Below are 21875 nucleotides of genomic sequence, written 5' to 3'. Positions count from 1 at the left end.
TTTGGGCGTTCTTTCAAGTCTTTTGTGTCACTCTAAATTGGTCTTCATGAACATAGGCATGCGTAAGAGACGTTTGTCACTTACAACATCAAGACAATTGATAAACCGTGCCTCTCTTTTACTCTTCACTGGGGGCAACTTTATGAGTTGTTTGCACTTTTTAAAAAGAAAAAAATCTTACAAAAGATGCACCTGGTGATAGGCATGATTTTACTATGTCCACTGAACTTTTTGAAATCATCAAATATTAAGAAAAAGTGTGCACTCAATTCACTCAAAACACAATTTTGTTTTTAAAAATCACAAATTTTGATTTAAGTACTTTTTTGGCGGCTGATTTTCTGCTCTTTTTCTTTAACTTTTTCATGCTGCAGCTTCTGATTGGGTGCTGCTTTCAACCCCTTATTTTTTGCCCTTTTCTTTGCCTTGAATACTGCTGACTTTGCTGCTACTCTCTGACGCTGTCTTATGTTTTTCTGCTTGTCTTTTTCTGATTTTTATTTGACCGCTGATCTTTGTCTTTTTCCTTTTATGATTTTTTAATATTTAAAACCATGAAGTCTCTTGAAAAGGCTGATCACAACCTTTGAAACTGTCTATCTTTATTTTCATTTTTTACATTTTAAACAGTAATTTTAATTTTAAGATAATTAATAGTCAAAAATAATTTTCAAAACTAAATTCCACCAACAATAATAATTTCAATAAAGAATTATTAATAGTTTATCAATTCAACAAACAAATTACAAACATTCGGTCATTCAAATTTTTTCTTAAAATTCTGGCACAATAATTCGACTTGGCTGAAAAACAATCATTTCTAGTATGCTATAATTTTGAAACACAAATGATGTTTTCCTAACAATAAAGGAGTTTCATGTATCACAATCAAGTTTTGAACTGGATAAATGTAACTAAGCAGTAACTACACAAAAATGTTCATTATTCTTTCATTCTCCCCCATAATCAATATTGGGAAGAACACAAAGCAAATCTTGAAGTTTCTAAAAGCAGGCACAAGCTAGGGGCTTCATGAATAGATCAGCTATTTGATCCTTTGTAGAGTTGTATATAATCTCAACCACCACTTGTTGAATCAAGTCTCGGATATGGTGATGTTGAATTCCAATATCATAATCCTACCATGAAACACTGGATTCTTAGTCATTTGTAAAGTACTCTAATTATCACAATGCAATATGGCAGCACCATTTTGTATTTCTTGCATGTCCTCTGATAATTTTGTTAACCATACTCCTTGGCAAGTTGTGAAGGTGGCAGCTTTGTACTCAGCCTTTATTGTAGAAAATGATACAGAAGGTTGTTCCTTGGACTTCCAGCAAAATATGGCTAAACCAAACCTAAAAGTATAACCAGAAGTAGACTTTTGGTCATCTGTAGAACCTGCCCAATCTGAATCTGCATCTCCAACTAATCTACTGTGCTTCCATTTGAATTGGGTTATTTATTTAATGTTAAAATATTAGGTATTAAACTTAATGTGAATGTTGTTTGCCAAGTAACACAGTAGTGAGTGGTGGTGACTAGTTCAATATTATGAACCTAAAAGAATGCTTACATATCTATGCAATTGCATACTTATAATTATGTGTTGTTTAATGTACCAGGGAGAAGAAGTACAACTGGTTGGAGATTTTAGAGGTAACTGGAATGAACCCATCAAATCAGTTCATGTTGGTGGACAAAAGCATGTTGTAGATCTTCGACTTCCTCAAGGAAAGTAAGCTTTCTCACCAAAAAATCTCCATGTTACCAACATTGCCTTTGATGTTATATCTCTAGTATGAATAATCATAAAAAAATGTGATGTAACAATATTAATTTGATTATTTTGATTTTATAATTTAGTAGTCGTGCTTGTACTTTATACCATTGTCAAGAACTGCTTTTTTTTGGTCTTAAAATATTGCCCGTTTGTGTCAATGGTGCACATATAGTCATTGTTGGTTGATTTTGTATTAATTTCATGTAATAAGGTCTTATTAGACCATTTTAGGTTGATAGGAGTCTAGTTTGGGTCATTAGGTATTAAGCAATGCAAAGTTGCAAAATGTTGCCAAAATTGTCAAGCAACTTTTCTTGCTAATGTTGTCATAAAGACACAAAATGTAGATTTGTTACTTTGTAATTCAAAAGGTGGTTGCTAACCGTTGGGGAAGGTTAGGCAACATATAATATGCCTTGTTCCATTTTCCAGGACTGTTGGTTGAATGATTTTGAAAGTTGAAGAAATACAAACACCAAAAATTCTGCAATTTCTAACGCCTTATTGCTGCTCTATTGGTTTGTATGGCCCTGTACGTATTTGTGGTGACACAAGACTGGTTAGAAATGATAAAGCATTGAATTTACTTTCATTTACAACAAGTTTCATCCATTTTCATTGGGTAGATCAAAAGTTATTGCATTTTCTTTGCAGGTTGCCAGAAACCCTAGGTTAGGGTTACAGTGGGCATTCGAAAATGTATTTCTCACCATTTCACGGGTGAAAAATCCTCAAAATAGGTGAAATGGTCTATCCTAATGTACATTATGATTCCTTAAACTTGCAGAAGGATTGGAGAAGGTTTGCGAGGGTTTTGGAGGCCATGAAGGACTGATATCTCTATGCAGCAGTCACAGGGAGTCCAAGATAAGTGACATTTCTCATTGAATGTGATTGGAGGAAGGGCCTTGGGTTGAGAACAGTTGATTTAGACTCTAATTGATGTGTTCCAAGAATTGGAACAACAGGTTGTACCTTTGGGAGAGTTTTGATGCAAGTCCTAGCACCAAGCCTAGTCAAAGTTGCCAATTAGGCCCAGTGGAGAAATAGGACAGTCAGTTTTTGAGCCCTTCACTCCAAAGTAACACCTGTCTATCTCAAGATATGTTGTCAAATGGCCAAATGGGTATCCAAAAATACCTTGAGTTCTGTCCGATGAGGCGCATGCTGAGAATTATGCCTTGACAGACCTATTTGGAGGGCTACTAGGAAAGAGGCCTAGTTGTGAAGAAATTGCTGTTGGTACATGCCCAAAGTGAATGGTGAGTTGTTGTTTCAGTTAGTAGAGAGATCCTAAGCCCCTGCTCTGCATCAGTCAATATATAAGAAAGAATTACAACATTAGGCATAAGATAATTGGTGTCTCTATTAGAGACTACTTTCCTTCTATTTGGTGGATGAATACCACATTAATGGCGGATCAAACAAAGAGCTAGGTTGTGATCTTAAAATATCTGTAGTAATATGTATACTAACTATAAACAATGGTACATGCCACTCTTGAACCTTATATTGACATGGCAATACGTGTTTGTTGAGTCTAAGGGTTAATATATTTCATTGGGAGCATTAAAAGTGTCTTCAAAATCATCTTCGGTGCTGGTATAAATCAGAAATATAACTTATGTCAGACTGAAAATGAAATGGAAATCAGCAAGAAAACAATAAGAATATTAGAGTTGAAACAACACTTTGAGATGTTCCATTGTATATTCCGGTAACCAAATGTCAAATAGCACTATCTGATCTACACATTTGATATAGCAGCAACCTCTTCTAACTCTGAGCAAACAAGCAGCCCAACCACACCTCCAAACTTTGTCATGCCAAAACTACTCATCCAAACCTTCAATTTATTGAATTTGTGCTTGAGCAACACAACTAACTGATATTCAAAATCATAGAAGGGGAGAGTAAATGACACCTGTTCCAATGCAGAAGAAATAAATGAGTTACATGCAATGAATGTTCATCTATCAAATCCAAGTGCCATGTTTAGAAAGGAATCCTGGGCACCCAAAATTGCAACTCTTCAACTTCTCAAGATGGAGCTCATTCTTGAGAAGGCTTGACCAAATATTAATTTGTGTATTATTGCCCATACAATTTCACACTAAATATTACAAAAAATCTTGTAGGCCTTCAAGGGGACTTTTATCACAAAAACTTGCACCCTTGCTGAGCTATCAACTCAGCAACCTTGTGAAACATAGAAACAACCCCGAAGTGTGGGACCTTGCACAAGGGGGGTGAATCTCCTAAGAAGGACGACTTCCTTCTCAATCCAAGTTCAGGTGTTGAACCCACTCAACACTTCAAAACTAACTCCTAGGCCTATCCTAACAGACTGTAGAGGTAAAGGGAAAAGAGAAATGCTTAAAATGAAAGGGGGTGATGCACCAAGATAAGAGATTGTTCCTCTCCCCACCCGAAATGGCACAAGGAATCAATTGAAATACCCAAGAGATGCACAAACTTTAGTTGCATGAGTGACCCAAACGCATGTATGGAGGTTAGAATTTGCTAAGTGTTAAGAGTGGAGAAGGATTCCCACAAGTCACACTCAAAAAAACAAGTTAACATAGCATATATGGAGAGAAGAGCCACAAAACATACACTTATGATGAAGGTAAGGAAACATACACAGCATGCATAAGTTGAAGGAAGGCAAGAATGTAATTTCAATTCATTCAAAGGCCAAAGGCCAAACTTACAGTTGCAGAAATACAAAAATAATTACAAGTCTTCAAGAGAAGAGAAAGAGCATAGGAAAGCTCAAGGCAGCAGGGAGAGAACCTTTTACAATGAGGCTTAATAGCCTTTATATAGAAAAATGGTTACAAGAGTGATCATGACCCCTGTATGTCAGTCTGGGAGTGCAGGGAAGTGCATGCACTTGACCTGTACATGCAAGCAACCTAGCCATACCCACAAAAGGCAATCCTGAGAAGGTGAATTGACTGACCTTCCAAAGTCAGAGTATGGAGTCATGACACAAGTCACCAAGCATGGTCCCATACCTCCCTTGATGGAAATCCTGCCAAAAACATTAAATGCACCCCTGCGGCTCCACAAAAGAAAGTGCATAAGTCGCCAAAGCTGTCGAAGCATTTAAAGCCTTGAGTGTCGATCACACCATCCAGAAGTGTCGCCAGCCGGAAGTTCGGAGGTCCGGGGTTCCGGGCAAGAGAACAGGAGACCAAGGAAAGGAACTTTGGAACCTCGGGGTTCCGGAGAGAAGAGACTAAGACAAGGAACTTCGGAACCTCGAGGTTCCAGAGTTCCGAAGAAGAGAAGAAAGAGAACTTAGAAGGCAAGGAACCTCGGAACCTCGAGGTTCCGGTGTTCTGGGAAAAGGAGAAGGCAAAGAAAAGAGGAAGGAAAAGAAAGCTAGGAACTTTGGAACCTCGGGGTTCCGGAGTTCCGAGCAAGGAAGGAGGAGATAAAGGCAAGGAACTTCGGAACCTCGGGGTTCCAGAAGAAGGAGAAAAGGGAAAAAGGAAAGGAACTTCAGAACCTTGGGGTTCTAGAGTTCCGAAGAAGAGAAGAAAGGGAAGCAGGGAAGGAAAGGAAACAAGACTAGGAACCTCAGAACCTCGGGGTTCCGGAGTTCCGAAGAAAGGAAGAGGCAAGGAAGGAAATTCGGAACCTTCCGGAGAACTAAGGAAAGCGCTAAGGGAAGGAAAGGAACTTTGGAACCTCGGGGTTTCGGAGCAGGAAAGAAAGGACTAAGGCAAAGAACTTCAGAACCTCGGGGTTCCGGAGTTCTAGAAAAGGAAGAAGGAAGGAGACAAGGGCAAAGAACTTCAGAATCTCGGGGTTCCGGAGTTCCGGAGAAGGGAAAAGAGAGGGCCCAAGAACTTCCGACAAAACAACACTTCACCTCATGATTCCATCATCCTTTCTTGATCAATCTTGGAGTAACGTTGGTCCATAGACGTATCTCTGATCGGTTCTCATTGGTGGACCAAGGTGTCATAAAATGACAACAAGGACCATTTCCACATACAACATTTGATTACTGCAATGTCTAACTCGAATCCAAAGATTATAACCCAGAAACCCAACATTACAAAAATTCCCTAACATTGTAACTAAGACTTAAAATTTGTATTCATGTGATCAGAATTATTGGTATTTTGTTTCATTTAAAGTTCATTTGAACTCTCCATCTTTTAACCCTATCATCATGATTGAATGAAACCACGCAAGCGTAACAGATGATTTTTTACTAAAATATAAAAGACTAACATGAGTAGTGTAGCCATTAGAAATGCATGAATACCAAGATTTGATACATTTTGATTTTTTTTGGCATCATGTTTGTGGACAAAGTAATGGCGTCTACACTCTGATGTGTTATGGCCTTTTCATTATGGATAAAGTCATTGTGTAATAACCACCCTAGATTTTTTTTTGATTTTTTTTTTTTTTTGAAAACATAACTTCCAACTGTAAGTAAGATGCAATGTAGAATCCTTTCCACTTTCTGGTCACCCAGATCCTGGTATGGGCAAGGTGAGAGCATACGGTGTTTTGGATTACAATAAACTGAAATGCAATGCTAAAAGAAAAACACTAGGCGGGAAGCCAGCTAATACCACTTATTTGGTGGGGTGCATATGCACTACAAGAAATGTAAAAAGCATCTTCCACTTAATTTAGTGGCAAGCATAGAGGCACATCTGATTATTCATCGGGAAAGATTATGGGCACATCCACTTATTCAGTGGGAAAGCTTATACAATATTGAATTGTTAAAAACGGGCTTCTTCCACTTATCTAGTTGTGAGCAATTATAATAAACCACTTATTCAATGGGGTAAGTACATCAGAAAATATTAAAGCAATTCATTAGTTGTACTACTGTGTTAAAAAAAGAATGCAAGAAATAATAACTTTCAGCGATAAGACCATCCGAAGCATTACAAGATTGGAACATTTGCATCATAAACATCGAAGTAAGAATATTAACTATTGATAACTAGTGCTGATGTTAAATAAAACTATCGTAACACCCATATATGAACCCAAAATCATGAAAAAACCCTTCCAACTTGTAACAACAACAATATACCTTGATGTTAGATGAAATATATGCTGGTACAGATCTAGTAATGCTCTATAGACTTGCTGCAACAAGTTTGGACAGCAAGGAAATGATTAGAAAACCTTTTCAATTCTCAGTTTACACATTGAAGTACACTCGCAGAGAACTCGGCAAACTCGCCGAGTTTTTGAGCTCTGCGAGTTTTTATGACTTTAACTCGTAGCAAAAACTCGCCGAGTAATCGCCGAGTTTTTTGCAAAAACTCGCCGAGTTTCTTTAAAAAACTCGGCTAGACTAAAAACAGAGGCCCAAACATGTCAAAAAATTATCATTTTTTGTTTTTTCAGGTCAGTTTCATTCCCTTCATCAGAATATACACATGAAATATAACATTTAAGTATAAGTGGCATTTCAATATGTCTTTTTCCTTTCTTATACTTTATAACACCCGACGCCTTTATAAAATAATAAGTATTTTAGGCAGGGAGCGCAAGGGGCGATGCCCCTTGACCCCAACTTGGGGGCGCTGCCCCCAAACCCCAGTCGAAAAATATAGGGGGAAACTACGCTAATGGAAGTAGGGAAAATTTAACCTCCGAGTCTGATTAGGCTCCATATAACAACATAATTAGCATTGAAGAAATCTTGGTATTATACATTTTAGAGTTGAAAGTTTGAAAGTGAAACTATCAGTATGAATGATGAAATTTCAAATATTGCACGTTTGTAGATCTCCACCAAAATCTAGACCTATCTCTCTACCCCTCTTTTTCTCACCCTGAGAACTGGGAAGATCTCCATTGGGAAGAGGAAGAGGAAGAGGAATAGTAAATAGTTTTAGCTAGAGCTAATTGTAATTTGTAATGATGTATTTACTTTTGGTTTTACAAAAAATATTTACTATTTTGCTTCCAGCCATCAGCATTCCTCATGAGGATGCGATTTTGTAGACACTTTGCATTTAAATATATCTAGAATCAGCTTGTTTCTTTTGTGTTATCATTTATTGACTCATTGGATGCATCTTCTCATTAAATTTTGCAAAAAAAATGCATTTTTTATTAAAATTAAGCGTGTTTTTACATTGCCGAGTTTTTCGCCGAGTTTTTCCTGAGTTTTTGACAAGTTTTTTTCTCAGGGGCTTGGCGAGTCGAGCCGAGATGCGAGTAGTCCAACTATGCACTGAACATTGAAAATACATCACTACCAATACACTCAAACTTTATCCAAACACTCTGAAACGAGTATATATTAGTGTGGTAATTGTATGCAGACAGGTACAGATCTGAAATAATATTGTTACACTTCTGCAAGTCTAGAACAGCAAGAAAAAACCCAGTAATCTCACCAACATATATCCAACATACCCATAGTGAACATTGTCAGGAAAAAACACTTAAAACGGCTCTAAAGATCATCAAATCACACTAGAAGATGATTATTTCAGGCTGAGATCAATTTTCAGTCAAGAACAGGTCTGAAAATGACACTGAAATGACAGGTACAGCACCAATAAATGCAAAAAAACACCTTCGAAATGCTGATTCCTTAGTGCCAATGTGATGGAGAAAGATAAGGAAATACTTGTCACTTCATATCAACAAGAAATTAAGCCAAGAAATCCAATGCTTCATTTCTAAAGCCTCATGTCCCCTTCAACAGGCAACTCTCATGGTGTAGCCAAAACAAACAACAATCTGCCCAACTAAACTTGTACAGCTTGCGAGTTTCGATTTAAAAAGGGCAGAAATGAATACAAACAATAGATTATACCTTCTTATTGAACATCTCTAAATTATACGGTTTGATTTGCAATGGTACAGCCTAGAGGAGGAATGGTACGACCAGCCAAGATGCTCCTCAGTTCACCCTCCAAACACAATAGAAACTCCAATGAAATCTTCACAAAAATTGAAGCTTCAAAAGATATCAAACACATTGATCTTGCAATACCAAATCTAAATCTCTGATTTGTAGCAATGGTGATCCATGGGTGGAATTACACCAATCTAGCTAGAAGGGTTTTTGTCCTTGAAACTAGAAATTTTGAGAGGGTTTTCATCTTCAAAAGATTTGGAAGAACTCTAGGTTAATTCCAGCAGCATAACAATAGCATTCACCAAGCTATCTCCAAATGAGACCCAACACCTTATATAGCTCTTGGAGGGAAAATAACCAATCAACGATCAAAATAATTCATTTATTTGATCTCTCAAAGTGACCTTTGAACTATAAAATATCATTTCATCTGCAAAGGCCATCTTATTTCTCCTAGGCATCCATTTTGAGAAACACGAACATCTTTTTAGAAATTACATTTACGTTGTCAATTTAATAATATAACATTGGAAACTTAAGTGAACATTTAATTAATTTTAACTAACTTGTGTAAAGCACTGAAACAACATCAGAATCAAGCTTTGATCACACTAGATGATACTAGAGATGTAGGATGATGATTATAGCCAACCAAGTGACTTTCTAAAAATATATGACCTCTCCAAGAAGTTTGGATAACACCCCAAATGTCCAAAAGTGTCAGGACACTCCACACTGCCAACTAAGCTCATTCCAAGAACCAAAGTCACTTATAACCAACCTTGAGCACTCTAAGAAGTTTGGATTTCTCCTCAACAAGCTCGAAATGGGGACGTTACACATTGTGTTGAGAATGGCAAGATGTGTCATCTTTGATTGCATCCCTTGCCCTTTTACCCCTCGTACCCCATAGGAAATGTTTCGGGGACTTGGGAACGCCTAGGAAATGCCCCCCCCTGCTCGTCCCCTATTATGTCAAAAATTAAGAAACATCCCCAAGACGTCAAAAAATAGAAGGGTACATTAGGGGATGGCTAGCCGTCCCCAAGATAGCCAAGGGGTGTCCAAACATACCCATCTATCCCCGGGACGACTAGTCATCCCCTAACATACCTAGGGACAATTTTATGTAATTAGAAAAAAAAACTTTAGAACATTTCAATGTTTGTTTGATTTATGACATGCCCATTAGAATTTATTAAAAAAAATATGAAAATGGTGTTTGCCATGAAGGCCTTTTATGGTTTTGAAGGTGTTAATTTGGGCTTGGTGGTGAGGGCTCCACCCCTTGACCTTGCTAGGGGCACTACCCCCAAACCCGTACAAGGGGCACTACCCCTTGACCTTGTTGAGGTTGTTGCCCCCGAACCTCCATCAAACTATAAGTCTAACCAAGTATTAGACCAATGATGAATCCTGATCACAAAATCTACAAAAAACACATCCCCTATTGCAGATCTCTACATCTTCACAGTCAAAGCCACAATCAAGGATTATCTTGTTTCATACAGTGGACTTGTTTAGTATACAAGGACTGCTATAGACAAAGTTGGCATGCTTTATTCATCATACTGTTGAATTATAGTTAAGTCATAGTTGGCGAGAAATGCTATTTTCATAATGCAAAAATGTATCTGCAAAGACAACTCAAAAAAATCCCATTTAAGGTCAAATTGGAACATAACCAATTATTGTTTCACTTAACCATTCCTCTTTGTTAATGAGTTTGACAACAAAACATGCAGTCTTGAAGGCGTTAGATTCTTAGAAAAATATGAATTTGTGCTCATATATATATATATATATATATATATATATATATATATATATATATATATATATATATATATATATATATATATATATATATATATCAATTGCCCATGCTTAGAAAGGTTTTATAATGTCTATGATGAATGCTTTATCATCATATGAATATTTTCAATTTACTTATATTTTGAAAATTTCTATACTTTTTTATATTCGTCCCCTTCCGTCCCCTAAAAAATGGCCCAAAAGTACCCCCGTACCGAAAACACATTCCACCATCCCCTACCATCCCCATCCCGGAAACTTGGAGGAGCATAGATATCCATTTGTTCAAAAATATTGGGGTATTATCAATTATGCTCTATTTAAAGTTCATGTGAACTCCTCTTCATCTTTTAACCTTAATAAGGTTAGATGTTATCATGATGACCAAATGGAACCATGAAATAAGGCATGATAGTGACATTAAAAAAGACTAAACAATGCAGCCATTAGAATTGCACAAATACCAATATTTGAAACATTTTGCTTTTTTTATGGTCTCATGTTTATGAAATAAGTAATGGCATCTAGACTTTGTTGTGTTATGGCCTTTTCTTTATGAATAAAGTAATATCTTTGTGCTTAGAATAGAACAAGTATTATGTAATGTATAGATGGCTACTTTTAATTTGTGGGTTGAAATTGTTGTTATGATTTTTCCAGTATAACTTGTATAAATGATCATGTTTTGACAATCATAGAGATAGCTTTCTTATATTCACCTATTTCCGATTTACCTAGAGAATCTATACATTCCACTTGATGATAATGAATAATGCCATGTTTCTATTCTATGACTTGTGGCATTTTCTAATTAGTTGCTATTGGTGTTCTTAGTCTAGTTTCTACTATGGTTCTATCTTGTGAATATGAATGGTTTCTATTGTGCACAACGGGTTGGTTCTAGCATAGATTATTAATTTATTATTGGTTGGGTTTTCCTATAATCATTTTGGTGACATTGCCAAGTCAAATTTTCGTCAAACCTCAGTCATAATCATAGGACAACCATCTAAAGCCTAAACCCTGTCATGAATGAAGTCACAACTCACCAAGATGGAATCTTAGGAGGTATAAGCTAAAATCTCTATTTGAATTGGGATTTGCATCTGAAAAAAGTAAATCAAAGAATAGAATGATTGTCAAGATACTTCAACTTATGTTGGTTGAAAATTTTGTACACTTGGGGAAATATACAAAATTGTGGTTTCAACCACAGCGTGTGAGTAAAACTCTCCTAATTAAGGGAAGGCTCCCCCTATCTAACTACAACTTTGAAAATAAAATAGGATGGGACAACAATCTTTCTTCTTCTTTCAAGAAAGACAATATCCTTTTCTCTTCACAGAAAAGTGATAGCGATTTGATATAAAACAGCACTAACAACTTTCGAAATGAAATGAGAGAAAGGAAATGAAGTTTCCTGAAAGCTCAAAGACTTCCGTCACTTCCTTCGGGACAAGACATGCAATATCAAGCTCAAAGACTTGATTATATGAAGTCCTATCTACCCTTTTATATACTAGTTCTATCAAGAACAAATTATAACAACTCAAAGACTGGAATATCTTATTCTTTTCTACTTAAAACAATGGGAAGTAGTATAAGCTCAAAGACACAGCTATTTCTCACAAAATCTGCTCCTAAATTCTCTTAAGAACAAGTGAAAGCACAAAGACTTACAGCTTCTCTCAACAAAATATTTATTTTAATCTATATTAACCTCAAATATTTGCAGCACAAAGACTGCAAATCAAATGTGATTAAGCCCTTTAAGAAACACTTGCAAGAAAGATAATAGAGAACACAAACTCAAGTATGTAGCACAAAGACTCAGAGCTTGAGCAATTTCCTTCTATTCCTTTCAATTCTTGAATTTACACATGAAAGCTCAAAGACTTCTTTGCTGTAAATTTGGCAGAGTTTTTGCTTGCTTTCCAAAAGATAAAAATTACAATAGACCCCCTCAAGTATTTATAGAAGAGGAGCCTTGAGAAAAAGGTGGGTGGATCTTAACTAACTTGAGAGATTCTCTCAACCACCAAGACTTATTCAATAACTAACTATGACTTATTCCAACTATAGTCCCAATTGAACACAACTTGTAGTTGCTTTACATGTAATTACAAAAGTGCAAGTAATGAGTTAACTTGCAATTACAAAGTTATTTTTTACATGTAACTTGTCAAAACAAAATTACAAATGCATAACTAAAACTATTCCATGTGTCCAAAGACGCGACTCTAACTGCATCATCCTTTGTCTGTGATAATCTTCATGTCGCTTCAAGATGCTAGAACTTGAAGTATTCTGGATTGGTAAAGACATCTTGAACCGGAACGAGAACTTGCATCCTTCTTCTTGCTTGGGTTAGTACTATCTTTTCAGGAGGGAAAGGGTTGCCTTCCTCTTTTCATGTCATGACCATCTTTGTCTTGAAAGCATTCTATGCTCTCAACCATGAATTGTTGTTGCATCTCTTCTTTGTATCATCCTTCATTCTTGAAATCTTCTTGCAAAATAAGGCCCATGCCTTAATCCATTGATTTGGTAGATCATGTGTGCAAACCGAACTGACAAGGGAAGGGATAAATTGATGCAAAAATGGGCTCACAAGTGAGTTTCGGGTTTTGGAAGTTGCATTACATGTGTGGGAAAAACAAGAGCATTAACTTGCAAATGTGGAGAACAAACATGCAACTTCATATGTGTAATGGGTAACTACAAGTTTGCACTTGTAATTGGACCTTTAGAACTCATTTTCAAGTGTTTTTTGAGTGGATTTTGGACCAATTTCGGGTTCTGGATGGCTGACCGCAGTTAGACTTTAAATGGGATAAATGAATGAAGGTGTGAAATGAGTGGGATGAAATGGTGGGAATGGTATGTACGAATGATGGCAATGAACATGGATGAAAATGGAAGGATTTTGGGAAGATCAATTATTTTCATTCAACTTGTAATCGGGATTTAAAATCTCGAATACAAGTAAAGAGGGAAAATGGGGAAAATCAATGCAATTCACAAATTGCTTTGCAAACTTGGAACAAAGGGGAAAATCTCTCACAAAAACCGATTTTAGGAAAGAGCAAAACAAAACTAACAACTATCATGAAGAGAAAGAATCTCTTATTAAAAAAAAAAAAAAAAGATTCAAACCCTAGCCATGTTTTTGAAAAAACGCCATATGTATCAAAATGCCCATTAAAAGCATGAAGAATCGGTCAAGTAAAGCACCCAACCTCCACGCCTAGGGAAGACAAGCCAAAACGATTTAGGAAAGACAAGATTCATGGCACTTGAATGAGGCAAATCGTGGCATTTTTCAAAAACGTTTTTGCTGTTAAAACCCCATAAAACCAGCGATAAGGTCTTCCAAATGGCATGAAGAGAGTTGGAAAATGCATGAAAATAGCAAGGAATCCAAAACGCCTTCCTCCTAAGATTTCTCCACAAAAATCGGTGGAAATTGTCAACAAAATCCACCAATATTGCTTGTCGGGTTTTTGGGAAAGAACAACAAGTTTAAAATTGCATGCAATAAGGAAAATTGGGTTTTTGAGAGCAAACAACAAGTTTAAAATGTTACTTTTCTCTCAACAAGGCAAAATCGGGTTTGAGAAATCCAATTACAAGTTTAAAATGTCACTTTTTCCATCAACAAGGCAAAAACGGGTTTTAAAAATGCAATTACAAGTTTAAAATTCCCCAATTTGCACTTTATGGAGAAAATCGGGTTTTTTGGGCAAAATAGCAAGTTTAAAATGTCATTTTGTTTCAATTCTAGGCAAAATCGGGTTTTGGAGAGAGATGTGCAAGTTACAAATTACTTGTAAAGGGAAAATAAAATCCCTACAAAAGTTTTAATAACTTGCACATATGTAATAGAGGTTTAAAATCCCTATTACAAGCAAAAGACATTAAAGTAGGGGTTTTAGAAAAGAATTACAAGTTTACTTGTAACTTATCCAAAAAATCCCTATTTTAACTTAAAAAGCCAAAAAGCATCAAGGGGGAAATAAAAAGAAAATTACAAGTTCTTATTTTTTAATAAAGTGCACTTGTAATTAGCCAAAAATTTCCCTACAAAGACCAAAACAATGGAAATCATTAAAACTTGCAATTCAAGAGAAATTTCCCACCTGCAGTCAAGGAGAAAAAACCCGAAATTGAAGGAAAGACATAGCAAACGAATCCAGAATGCGACGAAATTCGAAACGTGATTCGAGGATGGACTAAGGATTAAGCCAGTCCAAAGATTAGTCGAAATTTTGCCTCAGGAAGCATGCCATAGAGTAAATTTTTCATTTTTTCACAAAAAATTTATGTAATGGTCCTTCATTTTTTAAAACAAAAATGAGGACAACAACTTACATGAAGAACATTACTATCATAGATTACACTCATCAAGGAACCATGGAAACCTTTCCCACATTTTGTAAATGATGTTCAATTCTCAATTCAATATGCAAGTTATATTCTAGTTTATCTTTACTTGATCTATGTATTATCTATTTTATATGATAAATCTGACTATCTTCTTTTCTATGGTAGGTGAGAGGAGCATTTATTGATTTTGATATCCTTCTCACACATGCCGATTGATATGTATATGCAAGCAGGGAGGATCAAGCAATGCCTTGACCGGTCATGTCTTTAGACATGACCGATCAAGACATTACTTGATCGCACCCTTTAACTTATCGCTGTAATTACAATCGGTATATGCTTAGCAAACCGATACCAATCGATGTATACTTAACTTAACAACCCGATACCAATCGGTGTATTTATCTTGCCACCCGATACCAATCGGTGCATGCTTAATTTGCCACCCGATGCCAATCGGTGTTTATTAGTTAATCCGATAACCATTATTGTTCATGGTTTAATATATTAACCGATATAAAAATCGGAATACATTAGCCCAATAATAATCGGTAATCATAGTTAATAAGATAACCAATATTAATCAGGATCCATACGTTATAATGTAAACCGATATTAATCAGTATTCTATGCTATAGGATGATTATCGATAGTTAAGCATTTATCAAACTAAGTAGATTGAACATATACAAATGAAGAATGGTCATCAAATGAAGGATCAATAGCTTGAAGTTTTTCATCATAATTTATCGATAGGATAAATGATTGAATGAGAGACTTCATTATCTCTCATTCAATCATTTATCTTACCGAAGCTATCATGCATTAACACATTTGACAATATTTTGGACAGTCTAGTGCTGAATGAATATTTCAACCATTTGTTAGCCAACCCGCCCATACTTTTGCCACTTTACATTTTGATGCAAGATACACATGAGGAATGGGAGTAAAAGGTATATTTCAACCATTCAATAGTCAAACTACCCATAATTTTGCCACTTCATTCAATTTTGATGCAAGATACACATGAGGAATGGGAGAAAGAGATTGTGCTGGAAAGAATGACATGAATGCCAAAACAATATCAGACAGGAAGGACAAGAGTGTAACACAAAAGAAAGATGTTTTTGATTAATGATAAAACAGGTTTTTAGGGGGACCCAAAACCCCTTACAACAAGTTTTCAAGGGACCTGAAACCCTTGGATTTTGCATGGATCTAGAACCAAAAGAAGAACGTGCTACAAGAATTAACAAAGACTACCAGCAGCCCACCCTCAGCCTAACAAAAGAAGTCATTGAAGAGCCAGCTGAAAAGAGGAGGTCAAGCCATTCTTACAACAATCAAACACCAAAAGATGTCAAAACAAGAAAGTCCAAGGTTTTGTCAAGGCTCCCTTAACCTTCACTTGATACAAAGGTTTTTTCCAGGCACCCATAACCTAAACAATAAGTTTTGGTAGAGATCCCAAAACCATAATAGCTTGAATTTTGAAGATAAGCATCAAGGAACAATCTGGAACTAGGGGGTTTTGAAAGGCTCCCCAAACCTTCATATCGGGTTGACTTGGCTCCCAAAACCAACAGGTTCAAACCAACAAAGTCAATCCAGCTGAAAATCAACTCCCTACCAGCATAACTCCTTACCACCTCAATATGAAGGAGACCCACCTCAATAGGAACTAAAGGGAGCCAGACCACCAACTGAACCAACCAAACACCGATCAGCCCCACCAAGCAACACCTCTCATCTTCTTCAACAAAAACCATCTCCACCTCAATAGAAGATAGCTCCACCTCAATAGGAATAACCAAAGAAGACCGAAGATACTGAAATTGCAAGACCAACCAACCCAACCAGGAACTTTTCAGCACCATTCGAAAGACCAAAGCCATTACAACAAATGGAGTAAAAGAGCCCTCTTATAATCAACACCAATAGGAAGAGACCACCTCCGTAGGGTTCAAGAGCAGAGCCACAAAAGAAAATACATGAAAGAAAAATCTTTGCTCAAAAAAGAACATGGAAACCAAAAGATAGATCCCACGGGAATGTTAATGTAATAGCTACGGTCAGGCCGACGTAGCACATGAATATGTGTGAATGGCCTATCGGCCTTACACATTTTATATGGTCAATATAATAACCATTAAGCGATTAATTAGGATGTGCAATATAATGATTGTTATGAACCAAACTGATTAGTGTCTTACCCATCACCCTTGAAGAAAGACATATCGGTTGATGTAGAGCCGACTCTTGACAAGGAGACATGTTGTTTGGTGTGGACGTGCTGTTTGAAGACACCCACGCATGGGTATATATGGATCAATTATCCCTCTCCTCCATGCATCGATTAATATACAGCTGATCATGCTCTCCCCATTAAGATTGGACATTGTTATCATATGCAGATCAGACTATCAGTAGATAGGATTATCATCTAACCAGTTCATGAACAATTTTGTGCAAAGAAATTGATCTCATCTTCAGGCACACATTCTCATTCTGTGATCGGAATCTTCAGTCAGGCACATACAGATAGAAGATCGACCTTCATATATATTGCAGATCGAATTCAATCATCTTTAGCGAAATCATTCCTTTGGAGAGCGAATACATTACTTGGCTGATCAAACACATTCTTCATAGGTTGGAGACATTAATGCAGTACGGACTGCATATACAAATGTACATTGTAAATTGATCTGAGCATATAACTTCAAGGAGTGAAGTGATTCACTTTGGCCTTTGTACTTGATCATTGTAAAAGCATCTTGTTGTTCGTATTTGAAATATATATATTAGAGACATAATTTTGTGCTCGGGGGAGACGATAGCTGTATATCGTCTATGGTAGGGAGGGCAACAATGATTTGAATCATTGCCTGTGGTTAAATGAGCACACCCTATGATTACTGTGTGTGGTCATCTTCTTGTGATCCTAGTATTGTAAGAAAATCAACCTGGTATCAGAGGAGATTCTTGAAGAGCCATTGCCACAGTTGGTGCATCCCGTCTGTCTTAAGGAAGAGCTTGAGCTTGAGAGTGGAAAGATATGTTAGGGGATAGAGGTCATGTTTAGTTTGAGTTGAAAGAGATTCTTGAATCACGTTATAATTGCAGACGATGCCAAGAATAATGAGAAGGAAATTGGGGCCACTTCTTTCTAGCTAGACTTTGATGATTCTCTTCATAGAAAAGGCATTTCTATCTTCAGCCTTGGAAACTCTGCAGATTTGCATCTGTCGATAGCAACTGAAATATGAGATCAAGACCTCATTGGATGAAAGGACCAAACTAATCAGATAAGTCTTCTCCCCACTACCACATTTATCTGATAGTTTGTGGTGCATTGCTTATGCTAATGTTATTTGTCTATTGTATGCTTTGGACTAATGGTTGCCTTCTTGTTCATGAGACTAGAACTGCCCATGTGTAAGGTTGAGTATTGTAGCCCTTAGCTATGATTACATACAATTTCAGACATCTAATTTATCATTATCATGAGCTATGTTTAATAGCAGATTATTACAAGTATATGTGCAAGTGCATGTGTGATTGCAGGGGACACTTGAAGACCTTAGTAGTTAAGGCTTGCCTGCTGTTATACTACTTGCAAGGGTTGCAAGTTTATCCAAAGCCAGATGGAGCTTGGATAATGAGATAAGCATTTTTCTTGGTTATTATCTCTTGAGTATTACTTTTATTTGCTTGTCATAGTCAGCCTCTTATCCGTATTCCTATATGTACTATAAAAGTTATGCTCTTGTTCTCTTTCCTTGGCCCTCGGGGATGGTTTTTTGTGCAGGAAAAGAAGAACGATACATTATGAATGCTGCTGAGGCATTTGTGTAGGTAATGGCTGTTTACCCTCTCGGGTGAATAGCTTAAAGCATACAGATACAACACGTAATGCATAATAATAATGCCATAGATATCAGATAAAATATAAGAGATGTTATTCCATTCATAATCGTGTGTCACAAGTTACATTCGGAAGTATATAAAGATGCCGAGGGGGTGCGAGTGCCAATTGTCGCACTGTAACTACCATCCCTCGGCTGCCGAACTAACAAAGACAATTACAACTTAATTAACTAGTTTTATTTGCGTACAATATTGCCGCTAACATCATCCCCCCCCAAAAAACAAGGTCGTCTCCTAACGACTGAAAAGCAACATGGAAGGATTACAACATAAAACTCAGGACTGAGAAGGGGGTAGAGGAAGCGTCCCTGGTGGAGAGGGGGCGGTGCTCAGGCGAGCGTGTAACTCGTAGACCTGTTCAGTCCGCAACTTGAGGTCTTGCTCCGCCACCATCTGTCGTTCTATCGCTGTTCTCACCATCAATGCTGCCTCCAAGACTTCCTTATCTTTCTGGTCCACCTACTCCAAAGCGCTACCCAGTCAGTTCTCCAACATAGTCTTGTCTTCGTGCACTTCCTCCAACCATGCCTCCAAGGCACCCTTAGCCGTCCTCTCTCCAGCTAACACTGTCTCCAAGGCAGCTCGTTCTTCATCCCATGCGGCCGTCACCCAAGCCAATTGCTCTCTGTGGAGCTCCTCCGTCTGCTGAAGCCTTGTAGCCAACTCGTCCCGTGCCAACACGGCCTCCCTGCGTTGGGTCTCTGTACTGTAGGCAATACATTGTGTCCTCCGCAACTCATAGTAAGTTTCTCGGAAGGACTGCTCTATTCGCCTCAACAATGCTTGTTTGCTGGTTTCGCCAACCTGCTCCCGGAGGCCCCAATTCTCCAACATCTGTAAGGTCTCAGTGGTAGACCATCCACCAGACTCAAAGCATTGAGTAAAGTGGGTCCTGCACCTATCCCTCATAAACTCCAGTAGCCACTCCAACTCATCGTCTGCCCGGGCCTCGCCTTGAGACCGCATGGAGGCTACCACCCGTCTGGCTTCCACCGCCATATCAGCCAGGAACTGCTCTAATTCCCTGTAGCCATGCCCTCTCGGAGATGCTACAATACCATGCTCCTCCATAGCCCCGTGGGAAGTTTGTGGGGAGCTCGAGGTGAACTCCTCCTGTGTAGGGCTCAATATCAACTCACGGATGGGTGAGTGGTTCCTCAGTACACTCCACGTCAACTCTAGCGAACCATCTCCGACGAGGTCCACAACCTCGTGAGGACTCTGCTCACGCCTTGGAGAAAGGACTACTGTTCCAGTCAGGACTATTGGTGCCAACTTGAACTGGCTCAGCCATGCATTCATATCCTATTGAGAAGGGGGACCACTCTCTCCAGGAAGTTCCACTGGTACCCCCATCTCCCCAGCATTTGTCCCTCCAAACTCTACTACTGTCGTGGGATGACTCTCATCGACCACCAGAGACTTTACCAGTGTCGCAGCCACAAGTGGGGGAACCATAATCACGGGTGTCCGGCACGGCCAACACTACCGTGCCTAGAGGAGGCAACGTGGTCACTGTCGCGCTTGGAGGAGGCAACGTGGTTCCTACTGGAGTCGTCTGCCCATCGAGAGGTTGCGCGGTTGCTGCTAATGTGGCCCCCATGTCCTCTTCTACATGTTGCCCACCCTGACCTACCATTCTGAAACTAGTCTCCGTGGTCGTATCACTGTCCTCTGCCTCCTCACTCGGGTCACTACTGGTGGACTCCGATTCTGTTGCCGACACTGAAACCACTACCCTCCTCTTCTATTTCGTGCCAGAGTGGATATCTCCGCTTGGTGCCATGGTGTCCAGGTGCATCCAATAAAATATGGGGGTTGTCCAGGGTGTACACGACCTTGTGGTGCCAAGTACTGGTCCGGTGAGCCCCGAAGGCGTATTGCATCTAGAAAGAGCCCGATAGCGTGGTAGGGCATGTAGAAAGTCCTGTGCTGGAGAGTCTTGAATTCCTCCATCCTATCTACTAATACAGATGCCCAGTCATATACTATACCGTTATGGATGCCATTCACGAGCACCACCTATGCCATGGCAATATCTGAAGCCCGACTTGCTCCCATCAACCGGCTCTTCAATACATCCACCAGGCACTGCCATATTCCTTCTCTTAGAAACGACTTCTTCAGACCGCGACTCTTGCTTGCGTGCTGAAGACTAGCAAGTTCCGCTTGTGTGAGGTTGTTGCGACACATCAGTTTCAGCAGTTTGTCTTTGAAATCTGGGGCTATTTTCTGTGCCTTATCCACTTTCTTTCCATGCACCCCTGGAATATCGAAAACTCTGGTAAATTCAATCGAAGCAAAGGATACTGTAATCTGTTAATGGTCGTAATCAAATACTGACTGCTGCCTGTGCGAGTCGTAGGTACCAATCATGGCCCGCAGCACCACCTCGAAGTCCTTGATGCAAAAAATTGGCATCTGGATGGCCCACTGTACCTGTTCAAGTTGCAGCTGTATCTTCATAGGGTCATCATTCAGGGTCTCATTCCACCATTTTCTGCAATCTGTGCCAGTCAAACCCTTGAAAGTGATTGTGTTCATCGTCACCTCACTCTTTGCTGAAGTCTATTGTACTTTGGATTGTACCTTCTTCCCTTTCTTTTTGCTGTTGTCAGCCATGGCGCCTCTTACCTTTACACCCGAAGGCAGAATCCGGACCACGTTCTTGTTCCCTAAGGTTGATGGCACCACACCAGGTAACTGCTTTTGCCAACTTTTCCCACTGGCGTCCATTAAATAATGCTCCCTTTGTCGTTTGTGCCCTCTTTAAAAAAGAATAGGGTTAGAATAATCAAGCACGTGCCTCTTTCTCTTTCCTCGTACCTACACCTGGACTGCTGCAGCCGTACGGTAATGTTGTTTCCCTTTTTCTTTTTCGTATCGTTAATATTCTTTATGCGTTAAATGGCCACCGAACGGTTTACTACTCTGCCTGTGCGGTTATAAGGCCACCGCATGGTGACACGCGGTGCCACCATTCAGGGACCCCGCAATGCCACCGCACGTGGCACGCGGTGCCACCGTACGGTGGGCACCCAGTGCCACCTGTGTGGGCCTACCGTATGACGCGCGCCCCTGTACGGT

General features: G+C 38.6%; 1 protein-coding gene across 2 annotated transcripts in view; it reads left to right on the top strand.

Annotated features, from left to right (window-relative positions):
- The window catches only part of LOC131032470 (phosphoglucan phosphatase LSF1, chloroplastic), a 185850-nt gene that overhangs the window by 129701 nt on the left and 34274 nt on the right, over window positions 1-21875 (top strand). For both annotated transcript variants that reach the window (XM_057963446.1, XM_057963445.1), the window contains exon 8: window positions 1629-1741. In XM_057963446.1, the coding sequence (XP_057819429.1) occupies window positions 1629-1741 (113 nt within the window). The remainder of the gene's footprint in view (window positions 1-1628; window positions 1742-21875) is intronic.

This window comes from Cryptomeria japonica, chromosome 3 (assembly GCF_030272615.1).
Source record: "Cryptomeria japonica chromosome 3, Sugi_1.0, whole genome shotgun sequence".
NCBI classification, from domain to species: domain Eukaryota; kingdom Viridiplantae; phylum Streptophyta; class Pinopsida; order Cupressales; family Cupressaceae; genus Cryptomeria; species Cryptomeria japonica.
This window is presented reverse-complemented; position numbering and strand designations above follow the sequence as displayed.